Source organism: Rhinatrema bivittatum, chromosome 4 (genome assembly GCF_901001135.1).
Source record: "Rhinatrema bivittatum chromosome 4, aRhiBiv1.1, whole genome shotgun sequence".
Classification (NCBI taxonomy): Eukaryota; Metazoa; Chordata; class Amphibia; order Gymnophiona; family Rhinatrematidae; genus Rhinatrema; species Rhinatrema bivittatum.
In genome coordinates this window covers 114,604,226-114,618,699 of record NC_042618.1, presented here as the reverse complement: position 1 = coordinate 114,618,699, position 14,474 = coordinate 114,604,226, and the positions used below count along the sequence as shown (strand labels likewise).

General features: G+C 45.7%; 1 protein-coding gene across 6 annotated transcripts in view; it reads right to left on the bottom strand.

Moving 5' to 3' along the window:
- Positions 1–994: 994 nt before the first annotated feature.
- ZFYVE1 (zinc finger FYVE-type containing 1) overlaps positions 995–14,474 on the bottom strand; it is a 118,430-nt gene continuing 104,950 nt past the window's right edge. For all 6 annotated transcript variants that reach the window (XM_029598716.1, XM_029598718.1, XM_029598719.1 and 3 more), the window contains one exon: positions 995–3,351. In XM_029598716.1, the coding sequence (XP_029454576.1) occupies positions 3,119–3,351 (233 nt within the window). In that variant the 3' untranslated portion in view covers positions 995–3,118. The remainder of the gene's footprint in view (positions 3,352–14,474) is intronic.

Sequence of the window (14,474 nt, the reverse complement as noted above, 5' to 3'; positions counted from 1 at the left end):
TAATTGTCCTTTCAGTCCTCAGACGGTGGCTCTGGGCTATCGCCAAAAGACTTTGGGTGCAGCTTCTTCATGCAGGGCTTGTGCCTGTTATCCTCACTTGATCCTTGGTTTCTCTCATTTCCTGTTTGTACTGGGGGGAGGGCTACCCCCTCTCTCTCATATGGCCAGCAGTGAAGGATTCAAGCCGAAGGGAAAAAGACTGCCATAGCACTCCTGCCACTAGGGTGCCCGGTTCTGAGCCAACAACCATGACAGGAAGTGGGAGGGGGGGGGGGGTTTACACAGGGGAATGGACAGATTCTGGGATGGGAGAGAGTGGGGACTCAGATTAGAGGAACCACTGGCATTTATTTGGCAAGTGGGTGAGTGGTATGAATTGGGAAAAAGAGACAGCACAGAAGGGTAGGGAGGAGTTGAGAGATGGTTTGAAGGACCTAAAGGGATAGGCAGTGAAAAAGGATTGGCCTATAAAGAGGGTGGAAAGTGCTGGGGAGGAAATGAAAGGGTCAAGAGGAAACTGGGTAGGAAGTGAGACAGAAGAAAAGAGCTGAAGGTAGAGGATAGGATGAGTGACAGGGCAGGAGCTGAGGCTGATGAGGGGACAAGAAGCAGAGGAGAAGAGTTGAGAGATGAGGAGAAAGTGGGTAGAGGACAGAAATAGAGGACAAAGGAGTGGACAAAAAAAGGTAGGGAACAGCACACTATGGAAGGAAGGAGATTCAGCGGTAACAGGAGGGATGAGAATGGGAGATCAAAGGTTGATAGGTAGGAGGTAAAAAGGAAGAATGACTGGAAAGAAAGAGGTGAAATTTAGCTATAAGTATATAGAGAGGAAAAAGAGAAAAAAAAGGAAAAGAAAAGAAACATCGGAAGGGAGGTTATGAAGAAGGAAAATGAAGAAATGAAAAAAGTTCTTAGATGATGGATAAGAGGAAAGAAGAAAAGAACCCAATTAGAAAAAAATGTCTGTACAACAAATACATAATCAGTCAGATGGAGATGTACAAGAGATTTTATACAAGGAATGCTATATCATTTTTTTCCATTAAACATTATATGATAAACCTACATACAAGTTCACACATTAGTATAACCTACACACTAATAAATAGAACATTTCATTTGTATAGTCTAACCACTGTTCAAAATAAATGAAATACAAAGTGCTTAATTATCCCATAAATGTAATTTCCTAGCACAGGAAAGATTACTGATTTTTGAGAACAAATCTGTGGTGCAATAGGAAGAGCTGGGAAAAAGGCATGAGGAGGGAGGCAAGAAGCAAGGATTTTAAGCTAACTGCTACCTTGCTCTAGGGGCTAGATTTGCAAATGACTGTCCTGCAGGTCTTTCTGCTGGTTTGATTGTTGCCAAAGTTTACTGTGTTCTCTTCTAAGTGCAGCCCGGGAAAGCAGCTGCAAATCTGCAACCAACAACCACAAAGTCCAAAAGTAAAGACAACGAGAACTGTAATATACACAGCACACAGGTTACAAAAAAGTCCAGCACACATGATACAAATCCATTTTTCCTTTTTGAAAGTTAATTTTGTTCTCTAGGAATAAAATAGATTTTGCAGTTATTTTAATTACCAAAATGAACAGTGTAAGTGTCCTTGGATAACATTTTAAGGAGAAAAAAATGTTTTAAAGTCCTCATTGAAACTCAACTCCAAAGTAGGTTTGCCAGAACCTACAGAGTCATAAGAAGTTCCTTGGCTTTTGGTAGTCCAGGATTTATTCTTCTTTTCAGTGTAGATGTCAAACTCAAGTCAATTGAAACCATAAAAATAAAACAAAAATCCCACCTAACTAAACATTTAAAAAAAACATTAAAATATACTAGAATCAGTTTGATGAAAACTGGACTAAGATTCTATAGAGGATCTGAAAGTTTACAAAATATAAATAAAATATATGCAGTCAAACTTAGCATGCCAGTGCTTGGGTTCTGCAAGTGTCTGATGTTTTGTAGTAATAACCTAATGGAGTGAAGGGCATCACTGAGCCACACTGTGACAGCAATAATTGAGGAGAACAATAAAAAGGATAATCACGTCGTCTTCCCAAAGATAAGTTCCACACCTTCTCATAGCAATACTTCATTTTTGCAGAACATGTTTTGGCTTAGGAGATCCTGCCCTGATTAGTTTATAACCCTATTAAGTAGCATTATACGCTTTCGATCCACAAAGTATAACAATAATTTGAACTCTCTTAGATACAGAGTACATGGAAACATGGGGCTGAATTCTGTTGGAGAAACACTGAATATTCCACATTTAGCTTTAAAGAGTAAAATGTGTCCAAGGCATTAGGATGAATGGACTGTCGTATCAATGAAATATGGATTTAGGAGACTATTCAGACTCCCAAAAACAGTACTTATCTTCTACACAGAGGCAATATGCAACAAAAAGTAGTCAAACCATCCAGCCTGAGACTATAGGATTTATATTTTTCATGTTTCTCCCTCCCTATGCTGGCTGCAGGAGTGTACATCAACTTTCACTCCTTGAGGATGATCTTAGTATTGTCTAATAAGAACCAGTGTAAAATGTAAATCGATACATTGCACTTTCTGGAGGACTCCCAGAAAAAAAAAAAGAAACAGTCAGTTACAAATGACTATTTAAAACATAATATGAAAATAGCAAAAAGCCATAACAAAATCTTAAAAACCATTGGCAATACAAGGACTTGGTTTCTCTTGTTCATAAGATGTTGCTGTAACACTCAGTCTGTGGATGATTAAAGCCACTGATCAAAAACCAGTTGCATCCATAAGATCAAAAAATGGACAGTCTGCCATCAACGTGAAAGGAAATTTTTTGGTGCGCTGTACATTAAAAACTTAATGTCCTTTTTAAAAAAAACCAAACTTTTTATTTATTTTGTAACTAAACCCTGTGGTCCATAGCTACTCTTTCTAGATAGCTTCTTAGTACTTCAAAAAGACATGAATGTACAACATATGCAAAGTCAGCAAAAGCTAACATTAAAAGGCAAAAGCATGCATTGGCTGGAACAGGCTAGAGGTGAAGGTGAGATGCTGTTTTCTTTTCCTAACCCTGAGAACCTAAAGAACTGTGATGGACCAGGCGAAGAGGTTGGGGGTGTTAAAGGTCACCAGGTTTTTTATTGCAGCTAAAGCAGACGCGGACGGGGTGGTCCCAACCGCGGGATGGAACTGGCCTCCTATCGTGTGAACACTCATCACAGAATCCCTGCCCACAGGCCCGGCAGTGGTGCTTGGAGAGCTTCACATTAAATTCCCTCTGGCAGTGATAGCAGAGAAGGATTTCATGATCTGGTACCCAGTACACAGGTCTGGCAGCATCCTTAACGAGACCTGCAAGCGTTAAGAAGAGATTCAAATTTTCTATTGTTTTTTAGAAAACAAAAGCAAGAAAAAAAAAAAAAGATTGTGGTTGCACAGGTTATACATTCCATCAGTTCTTTTCCTAGTACACTAACAGGAGCTGTTTAAACATCTATATACACTGGCCAGGGATATCTATACACAGAGGCACAATAAACTCAGAAGGTGCGATCTCTCAGAAAGACTCACTTTATTCAAACATTTGACAGTGTTCATGGTCAAGTGATAATGTGATGCTTATTCCTTAACTAGAACGTGAGCTGTCATTTTGCACACAATATTAACAGAAGTGACTGACTCACACAAAGCCTGTGAATCAAAGCCTCAGATGGGGAGAAATGTTGAGATTACTTACCTGATAATCTCCTTTTCCTTAGTGTAGACAGATGGACTCAGTACAAATGGGTATAGTATCCGCGTGCTAGCAGTTGGAGACGGATCTGACGTCAGCACAGGCGTATATATACCCCCACAGGAAGCGTAGCAACTTAGTAATCTTCCTTGCAAAAGCTGTTATGGATGTGTGTACTGACGCTCAGTGAAAAGTGAAACAGGATTCCCCTGACCGATTGACAGTAGCTGGAGACCGCCAGCATTCCCAACCGGAAGGCGTTGACACCTGGTAGAGTGTACGCTCTTATGGAACATATGACATGGCTTACCTTGAATCGGTGAAACCCATGTACACAGGCAGCTGGGCGGGATGCTGAGTCCATCTGTCTACACCAAGGAAAAGGAGATTATCAGGTAAGTAATCTCAACATTTCCTGGCGTGTAGCCAGATGGACTCAGAACGAATGGGATGTCCAAAGCTTTACTCCCAGCCTGGGCGGGAGGCTGCCTGAGGACCATGTAGTACCGCCCTCGCAAATGCTGAGTCCTCCCTAACCTGGACATCCAGACGGTAGAACCTGGAGAAGGTATGGAGGGAGGACCACGCATCCTGGATTCCGCCCAGGATGCCGCTTGTGCTCTGGTAGAATGAGCCTTGACCTGTAGAGGCGGAGACTTCCCGGCCTCCACGTAAGCTGCTCTGATAACTTCTTTAATCCAGCGGGCGATGGTGGGCCGAGAGGCCGCTTCACCTTGCTTCTTCCCGCTGTGCAGGACGAACAGATGGTCTGTCTTTCGTACGTCTTGTGTCACTTCCAGATATCTGGGCAGCAATCTGCCAATGTCGAGATGGCGTAATAAACGCCCTTCTTCAGATTTCTTCAAACCCGCCGTGGTAGGCAAGGATATAGTTTGGTTAAGGTGAAATTGTGAGACCACTTTAGGTAAAAAGGAGGTAACCGTGCGAAGATGGATAGCCTCTGGAGTGATTCTCAAAAAGGGATCCCGACAGGACAGTGCTTGTAGCTCTGAGACGCGGCGTGCGGAACATACCGCCAATAGGAACACCATCTTCAAGGTTAGAGAACGAAGAGACAGACCCCGAAGGGGTCTGAAGGTGGATCCCGCGAGGAAATCCAAAACAAGGTTGAGGTTCCACAAAGGCACTGGCCACTTCAGTGGCGGATGAATGTGCTTGACTCCTTTCAGGAAGCGAGAAACATCTGGGTGTTTGGCAATGGTCTTGCCATCCCTCCTGGGACCATAGCAAGACAGTGCAGCCACCTGCACTTTGATGGAGCTGAGGGAGAGACCCTTCTGAAGCCCATCCTGCAGGAAATCCAGAACAATAGGAATTGTGGTCGCATGTGGATTGGTGCCATGAGTATCGCACCATGCTTCAAATACTCTCCAGATCCTTACATAGGTGAGGGATGTGGAAAACTTGCGAGCTCGGAGGAGTGTATCTATCACGGGCTCCGAGTAACCTCTCTTCTTCAGTCTAGCCCTCTCAATGGCCAGACCGTAAGAGAGAATTGAGCTGGATCCTCGTGGAGGATGGGACCTTGACGTAGGTGGTCCCGGAGAGGAGGCAGGGGAAGAGGCTCCCCTGCCAGTAGTCTTCTCATGTCCGCGTACCAGGGTCTTCTTGGCCAGTCTGGTGCCACTAGAAGAACTAGGCCCCAGTGTTTCTGAATCTTGTGGATGATGGCGCCCAGCAGAGGCCACGGAGGAAAGGCGTATAGCAGAGTCCCTGGAGGCCATGGCAGAACCAGGGCATTGATTCCGTGGGAGAACGGATCGTGCTTGCGGCTGAAGTATCTGGGTACTTGAGCATTGGACTTGTCTGCCAGTAAATCCATGTCCGGAATCCCCCAGTGATCTACAATCATCTGGAAGGCTGTGGGTGACAGCTGCCACTCTCCCGGATTTAGACTTTCTCTGCTGAGGAAGTCTGCCGTGGTGTTGTCCTTCCCGGCAATGTGGACGGCGGAGATGTCCTGAAGATTCGCCTCTGCCCAAAACATCAGTGGGGAGATCTCCAGAGATACTTGTCGGCTTCTGGTTCCGCCCTGACGGTTGATGTATGCCACCGTGGTGGCGTTGTCGGACATCACTCTGACTGCTCTGTTCTTCAGTCTGTGAGCAAATCAAAGGCATGCCAATTGGACTGCCCGAGCCTCTAGACGGTTGATGTTCCACGCTGACTCTTCTCCGTGCCACCGCCCTTGTGCGGTGGGTCCTTCGCAGTGTGCTCCCCAGCCGCTCAGGCTGGCATCTGTGGTGAGCAGAGTCCACGTGGGGGAGGACATCCTCGACCCCTTGCTCATGTGGTCGGACTGCAGCCACCACCGTAACTGTGTCCGGACTCTGGCAGGCAGAGGTAGGTGCGTGGAATAGTTCCGTAGACGAGGACTCCAGCGAGAGAGCAGGGAGAGTTGTAGAGGTCTCATATGGGCCCTTGCCCAAGGTACCACTTCCAGGGTGGATGCCATGAGACCAAGAACCTGCAGATAATCCCAAGCTATGGGCCGACTGGCTCCCATCCAGTACTGGATACGCGTCTGAAGTTTCAACCTTCTCTTGGTAGTGAGAATGACTGTCTGCCTGCGTGTCGAACTGTACTCCCAGGTATTCCAGTGACTGGGAAGGCTGTAGGCAACTCTTGCTGAGGTTGATTACCCAGCCCAAGCTTTCCAGAAGGGCGATCACTCTGTCGGTTGTCCGATGGCTCTCCTCTCGTGATTTCGCCCTGATCAGCCAATCGTCTAAGTAGGGATGGACCAGAATTCCTTCCCGTCTGAGAGCCGCTGCTACCATGACAACCACCTTGGTGAAGGTTCGCGGTGACGTGGCCAATCCGAAGGGCAGAGCCCGGAATTGGAAGTGGTGCCCCAGAACCTTGAAGCGTAGGTAGCGCCGATGATCCGGATGGATCGGGATATGCAGGTAGGCTTCCGACAAGTCTAATGCCGTGAGGAATTCTCCTGGCTGTACTGCGGTCTTGACGGAGCGCAGTTTCCATGCGAAACCTTGGGACCCGTAAGTATCGATTGACTGACTTGAGGTCCAGCACGGGCCGAAAGGCGCCCCCTTTCTTGGGTACCATGAAATAAATGGAATAGTGTCCAGAATTCACTTCCCAGGCAGGTACTGGGATGATGGCTTTCAAGGACAAGAGCCTCGCCAAGGTAGCTTCCAATGCCGCCTTCTTGTGTATGGGACATGAAGATTCCACAAACTTGTCCGGAGGGAGATGATGAAAGTCCAGATAATACCCCTCTCGAATGATGGCGAGGACCCACTGATCCGACGTAATCTCGACCCATCTGGGGTAGAAGAGGGTTAACCTGCCCCCTATGGCTCCGTCCCCCAGATGAATCGGCGGATTCTCATTGTGAGGCGCGGCCGGGACCTGAGCCCGCACCTGCTCCCCCTCTTGCGCTGCTTGGTCCGAAAGGACTGATTCCTGGCCTGAGGACGAGGTGCCTGGTAGCGACTCCTGTAGGGAACGAAGCGCTGTGAACTCCTGCCCCTGGAGGGCCTTGGAAAGGCGCACTGGCTCCTTCTGAACCGATCTTCCGGCAATCTAGGCACTGGAGAGGCGCCCCATGTACTGGCCAGTTTATCCAGGTCGCTGCCAAATAGGAAAGAGCCCTTAAAGGGCAATCTGGTGAGGCGTGTCTTCGAAGGCGCATCAGCTGACCATTTCCTGATCCAGAGCTGCCTCCTGGCGGCTACAGAGGAAGAGATCCCCTTGGCTGTTATCCGGACTAGATCTGATGCAGCATCCGTGAGGAACGAGAGAGCGGACTCCATGTCAGCTGCTGGAGCGTTGTTCCTGACCTGTGACAAACAGGCACGCGTCACCACTGTGCAGCAGGTTGCAATCCGCAAAGAGAGAGCTGCCACCTTAAAGGTCTGTTTCAGAATGGCGTCCAGTCGCCGGTCATGAGGCTCCTTGAGGGCCGTCCCCCCTTCAACTGGAATGGTAGTGCGCTTGACCACAGCGCTAATCAAGGCGTCCACCTGAGGGCATGCCAGCAGGTCCTGGATAGCCGGTGCCAATGGGTACATGCCCGTCAGGGCCCGGCCCCCTTTGAAGGAAGCCGCTGGTGTCGCCCATTCTAAATCTATCAGTTGTTGCGCTGCTTGCAAGAATGGAAAATGGCGGGCTGTAGGACGAAGTCCTTCCAGCAGGGGGTTCTGCGCAGAGGGTACCGTAGCGCTAGGACCTGTAATATCCAATTCCGCCAGACACAGACACCAGGTTGGAGAGATCCTCCTTAGTGAAGAACCGCCTCATGGTTCTATATGGCTCAATCCCTGGGGGAAGTTCCCCCTCGTCCGGGAATTCGGACTCGTCCGGTGAAAACTCCTGGTCTGACTGATCTGGGCTGTCCAGCGGCGGGAGGTCCCGCTCACGATAAGGGCGTGAGGGTCCAGGAACAGGATCCGCAGGAGCCGCCACCGCAGTAGCCGCCGCAGTCGCAGCCACCGCAGGAACCGCAGAAACCGCAGGAACAACAGGAACCGCAGGGCCTGGACGGGAAGCCGTTTGCATCTGTACAAAGGCATGAATCCCCTTAAAGAGATCCATCCAAGAAATTGAAGCAGCCTCTAATCGCCAGGGTACAAGATCCCCTGGGATTCCCGATTGGTCGAGACTGCCCGCTAAATCCGGGGTAGCCCCTGGGGAACTGTCAGCAAATCGTGGCTGAGACTGGTCCTGGCCCGAGGGTCCCACAGCCTCCTCACATTGGGCACATAAGGAGTCTGGCCCTTCACTGTGCGTGGCTCGAAGCTGGCATGCGGAGCAGAGGCCGAGGGCTTTAATGCCGGAGGCAGGCGGCACCCCAGCTGAAGACGCTGAGGCGTTCTGTTCCATTGAAAAATATGCGCTGAATGAAAAGCGGGCACAATATACGCCTAAGAGAACAGGCGCACAATAATTATATGCGGTAGCAATATGCGCGTAGTACAACAGGCGCTCAATAATATGCGGCAGCAATATACGCTGAATACAACAGGCGCACAATGAGAATATGCGGCAGCAATAGGCGCTCAATAATATGCGGCAGCAATATACGCTGAATAGAACAGGCGCTCAACAATAACAACAATATGCGGCCAATATTGCCCACAGGCGCCTAGCCCAATGCGGCTCACAATATTATTTATTTATTTATTTAAAATTTTTATATACCGGCATTCATGTTGCAAACACATCATGCCGGTTTACATATAACAGGGGTGTACAGTGAACAATTCAATAACCTATTTGTGTAGAAGGAAGCAGTTACAAATAACAAGGTAATAGAACTGGGAGGAGAGAAGAAAAGGGAGAGAACAACATTAGGTATAGGTATTTACATTAGTAATAACATTTTTACATGTGGAAGTGGTAGAATCTGGCTGAATAGAATTATGCACAATATATGCACAATGATTAGCAATATATGCACAATATATGCACTCAATATATGCACAATGATTAGCAATAGGCTTTCAGCAATATGCAGTTAGCAATACACGCTCAAGGGCATTCAATAGGTTCTCAGCAATAAGCGGTTAGCAATACACACTCAATGGCATTCAATAGGCTCTCAGCAATATGCGGTTAGCAAAACACGCTCAATGGCTTTCAATAGGCTCTCAGCAATAAGCAGTTAGCAATACATGCTCAATGGCATTCAATAGGCTCTCAGCAATATGCGGTTAGCAATACACGCTCAATGGCATTCAATAGGCTCTCAGCAATATGCGGTTAGCAAAACACGCTCAATGGCTTTCAATAGGCTCTCAGCAATAAGCGGTTAGCAATACACGCTCAATGGCATTCAATAGGCTCTCAGCAATATGCGATTAGCAATACATGCTCAATGGTATGCAATATGCTCTCAGGCACAAGGAGGAAGAGAGCTGCGCATATTACGGGCGCTCAATACCTGAACAAGGCCCACAAGATGGCGCCCGCCACGGCGTGCCATGCCGCCGATCCTCTGTTCCTCGGAGACCAGAAATAAGAGATGTACGCCTTACCTGATCCTCGGCGCTTCCCGGCTGGAACCCGGGCGGTCTCCGGCTGCGGGGGGAGAGGGCAAGTACCTTCACCGCCGCGTTTGAGGATATGCACCCGCTGCCTCGTCCACGCCAGGACCGAGGCGCCTCGTATGCCTCACCTGAACCTCGCCCGGGGGCTATGTCCCTGCCGCGATTCGGCCACCGGACCAAGGACTTAGACCTCCAGGGGATCACGGAAATCACCCCGGGAAACTCTACTGAGGGAGGGACCTTAGGGTATCACCGCAGGAGTGCGGGGCTCAATGTTGTAGAAGTTGTAGTTGAAAGTAGAAAGTAGATTTGGAAAATACGCTCAGCGAGCGTGCAGGCTCTCCAAACTGCTTTGGAGATGGAAATTACTAAGTTGCACGCTTCCTGTGGGGGTGTATATACACCCGTGCTGACGTCAGATCCGTCTCCAACTGCTAGCACGCGGATACTATACCCATTCGTTCTGAGTCCATCTGGCTACACGCCAGGAAATGAGCAGATTTACAGGATTCCCAAAATTAATTAGAATGCTAAACAGTGAAGATTTGAACTTCCTGAACAGTTAGTCAGTTACTACCTGTCAGAGACCAAGATTTCCACTGCAGGAAACCAGAGTGACCTGTACATGGTTTGTAGAAAGAAATAGAGGTGGGATGAGTTGGAATTAGTGTATACCAAGAACTACAACATGATAGAGGGTAATCCTCATAATCCCTGCCCTCCGAAAGATGACACAAATATCCAAAGAAATAAAGGTTAACACATAAGAACATAAGAAATTTCCATGCTGGGTCAGACCAAGGGACCATCAAGCCCAGCATCCTGTTTCCAACAGAGGCCAAACCAGGCCACAAGAACCTGGCAATTACCCAAACACTAAGAAGATCCCATGCTACTAATGCAATTATTAGCAATGGCTATTCCCTAAGTCAACTTGATTAATAGCAGTTAGTGGACTTCTCCTTCAAGAACTTATCCAAACCTTTTTTGAACCCAGCTACACTAACCACTTCCTCTGGCAACAAATTCCAGAGCTTAATTGTATGTTGAGTGAAAAAGAATTTTCTCAGATTAGTTTTAAATGAGTTACTTGGCTTGGAAAAGTATTCAACCCCCTAAAAAGTCAGATTGGTGTGGATTTCAAATGACACACAGATTTGTTCCAGCCAGTATGCTTATTGCAATCCAGTATGCTCTTAAAGGGGACGATGCAATACCATGTGCAATGGCTAGCACACGGTTAACAGTTTGACATGTGTCCAAAACCCCCGATGCAATACGGGGATTAGTGCATCCAAAACACTCATCCAAATCACCGTGTAAGCTATAATAATGCTCATCACATCTAAATTCCTTGTAGATGAGGCTATTAGCTAATCCCAGTGTTGCAAAAAATTTCCCGCATGGTCCATGCGCCCAATGCAATATGACAAATTTTACACCTGCCCCTAAAGATATGCTCAAGGCACATTGAAAAAAAGAAAAATCCTGCTTTCTGTGCTTTCTGTGCTTCTTCCTAATAGTATCATCGTGATACTACTAAGTAGGAGGAACCAAAGAAAGCACATTTAGGAAAAAAACATTTTTGAAAAAAAAAAAGTTCTGGACGCCAAATATACACATACAAGATACACAGTCCAGGCCGTGTATCTTGTCATGTCTATGCCGGAGGCAGGAGAAAATGAATGCTCCTAGATTGAGCATGTGTTTTCCCAACCCTCACTGACAGCCACCTCTCCTGTGTGCCTGATGCTGAGACAGCGCTAGGAATGCACAATTTCCCCTAGTGCCTTCTTTTTAGCACGACCCCTTATTTAAATATTGTATTGCGCACCCAGGAGAGGTGGCTGGGTGCATGTTAGGAAAACAGACGCTCAACACTGAGCGCCTGTTTTCTGCAGACAAATATTGCATCAGCCCCAAAGTAAATTTTTAAAGTCACAATTCATTATTTCTCTGCAGTTTTTATAAAATAAAAATAGACACTGAAAAATGCTGCTTGCATAAGTAAGTATTCAGCCCCTTCAGATTAGTACTCGATAGAACTATCTTTTACCACAATAACAGCTTTAAGTCTGTTGGGGTACGTTTCTACCAGCTTTGCACACTGGGAGTGATTTTTGTCCATTCTTCCTGGCAGATTTGCTTTAGGTAGTTAGGTTGGTTGATTCTTATGGGCCGCAATTTTCAAATAGTACCATAGATTCTCGAATGGAGTGAGATCTGGACTTTGACTTGGCCTTTGTAGAACATTTATCTGTTTGTTGTTTAAGCACTCCTGTGCTGCTTTGGCCTTGTGCTTGGGATCATTGACCTGCTGAAAGGTGAACTTTCTCCCAATTTTTAGTTTTTTGGCAGATTGAAGTAGATTGTCTTGTATTATCTCTCTGTATGTTGCACCATCTAGCCATCCTTCAATTTTAACAATATGTCCAGTCCCCACAGAGGAAAAGCATCCCCACACCATGATACTACCACCCCCATACTTTACTGTTGGGATGGTGTTTTCTGAGGAATGGGTAGTGTTATGTTTGAAATCCACAAAAACAAAAAATGGAGCTAGTGCTGCACTTCAGATATACATGATTCCTTTTGTTATGTGCACTTACTGTATGGATCCATCATTATGAGTCCCTCCTTTTTGAAATATTGTTTCTTGTTTACAGCATACGAACCCCGCTTTAAACACGTCCCTCCTGATGCAGCCGCATTCGGCGAAACACGGGTCCGTGACGGGGGCCCTGTTTTTAAAAAACTGTGTCTCTTTAAGCAATGGAGTTGCCACCAATAAAGTGTCAAAAGAATTTACAACGTTGAAGTTATTTTGGGACTTATTGAAATTTGCTGCATTTCCTTTTTTCCTCATTAGTGTTATGTTTGAGCCACACATAGCATTTTGAATTTTGACCATAAAGCTCCATTTTTGTCTCATCTGACCACAAATCCTTATCCCATATTTTAGCTGGGCTAGTCTGATGCTTTCTGGCAAACTCCAGATGTGCTTTGAAGTATTTTTTTCTTTCAGTCATAGCTTCTTTCTAGACATCTTCCCATGCAGGCCAGTTGCATGCAGAGCTCTTGATATGGTTGGCCGATGCACCTGTATGCCAGTCTCAGCCCCTGAACTCAGTAGCTCCTTCAAAGAGATTGTTGGTCTCTCTGTGGCTTTCCTCACAACTCTGATGCTGAGTTTTAAAGGGACAGCCTTTTCTAGGCAGTGTCTGGGTGGAATGATGCAGCTTCCATTTTCTCACAATTGATCCAACAGTACTCAACTGGGATATCCAAGTACTTGGATATTATTTTGCAGCCTTTTCCTATCTTACGCATGTCTATAACTTTATCTTTAATTTCCTTAGAATGCTCTTTGGTCTTCATTTTCATAGCTTTCCTTCAGATTCACAGTCTGACCAATGGTACTGGAATTAGAGAGTATTTTATCCAGAAAAACAGATCTGTTTTGATTCACAGGTAAAGGCCATTTGTAAGCCAATGGTTAGGGCCATTATCTTTAATCAGTGTAAACTTGGAGCTTCCACAGCACAGGGGTTGAATAATAACGCAAGCAGCATTTTTCAGATTTTAATTTTATTTTACAAAAAATGCAGAGAAATAGTGAATTCTGACTTTGAAAATTTACTTTAAGAGCATATTGGTTTGCAATTAACATACTGTCTGAAACAATTTGTGTAAGTGTCAATGTAACCCACACAAATCTGCTGACTTTTTAGGGGGGGGCAAATACTTTTGCAAGCCACTGTATATACAGAAAGCAATATCTTTTTATTGGATAACTTATGAAAGCTAATGTTCTGTTCTTCAGGTAAGAATTCAAATTAAAAAAAAAAAGAAGGAAAAGATGACATTACCAGGAAATATTAGTATGGCTGCCATAAGCAAAACATAAAAGGCATTCCAATGATAGGGTGAGAGTGAAGGGGAAAGGAAGGGAGTAGGGGTTTGATGGGCAATCAGAAGGTGACAAGCAGTTTAAAATTTATGGGTCCAAAATATCTGATCATTTTAATTTCAAAAGTTTTGCAATCCTGGATCCAAAAGTATTATTTACAGTATGGGCTTCTTTAAGAACATAAGATATGCCATACTGGGTCAGACCAAGGGTCCATCAAGCACAGTATCCTGTCTCTAACAGTGGCCAATCCAAGTCAAAAGTACTGGGCAAGTAACCAAACATTAAATAAATTCCATGCTACTAATGCCCTATTGATTAATAGCAGTTTATGGACTTCTCCAGGAACTTATCCAACCCTTTTTTAAACCCAGCTACACTAGCTGCCTTAACCACATCCTCTGGCTGCAAACTGCAGAGCTTAACTGTGCTGTGAGTGAAAAAGCACATTTAAAACAAATTGGATAAAATTCTATTTGCTCTCTTCATGGAGTGAGCCCTATTTCTTCTATTATCCACAAGAATAAATAATTGTTTCACATTTACCCATTCAAGTCTTTCATGATTTTGTAGACCTCTATCATATCCCCCTCAGCCATCTCTTCTCCAAGCTAAACAGCCCTAACCTCTTCAGCTTTTCCTCGTAGGTGAGCATTTCTATGCCCTTTATCATTTTGATCACCTTTCTCTGTACTTTCTCCAGTGCAACTATATCTTTTTTGAGATGCAGCAACCAGAATTGCACACAGTATTCAAGATACGTCTAACCATTATGCATTATGACATCCTCCGTTTT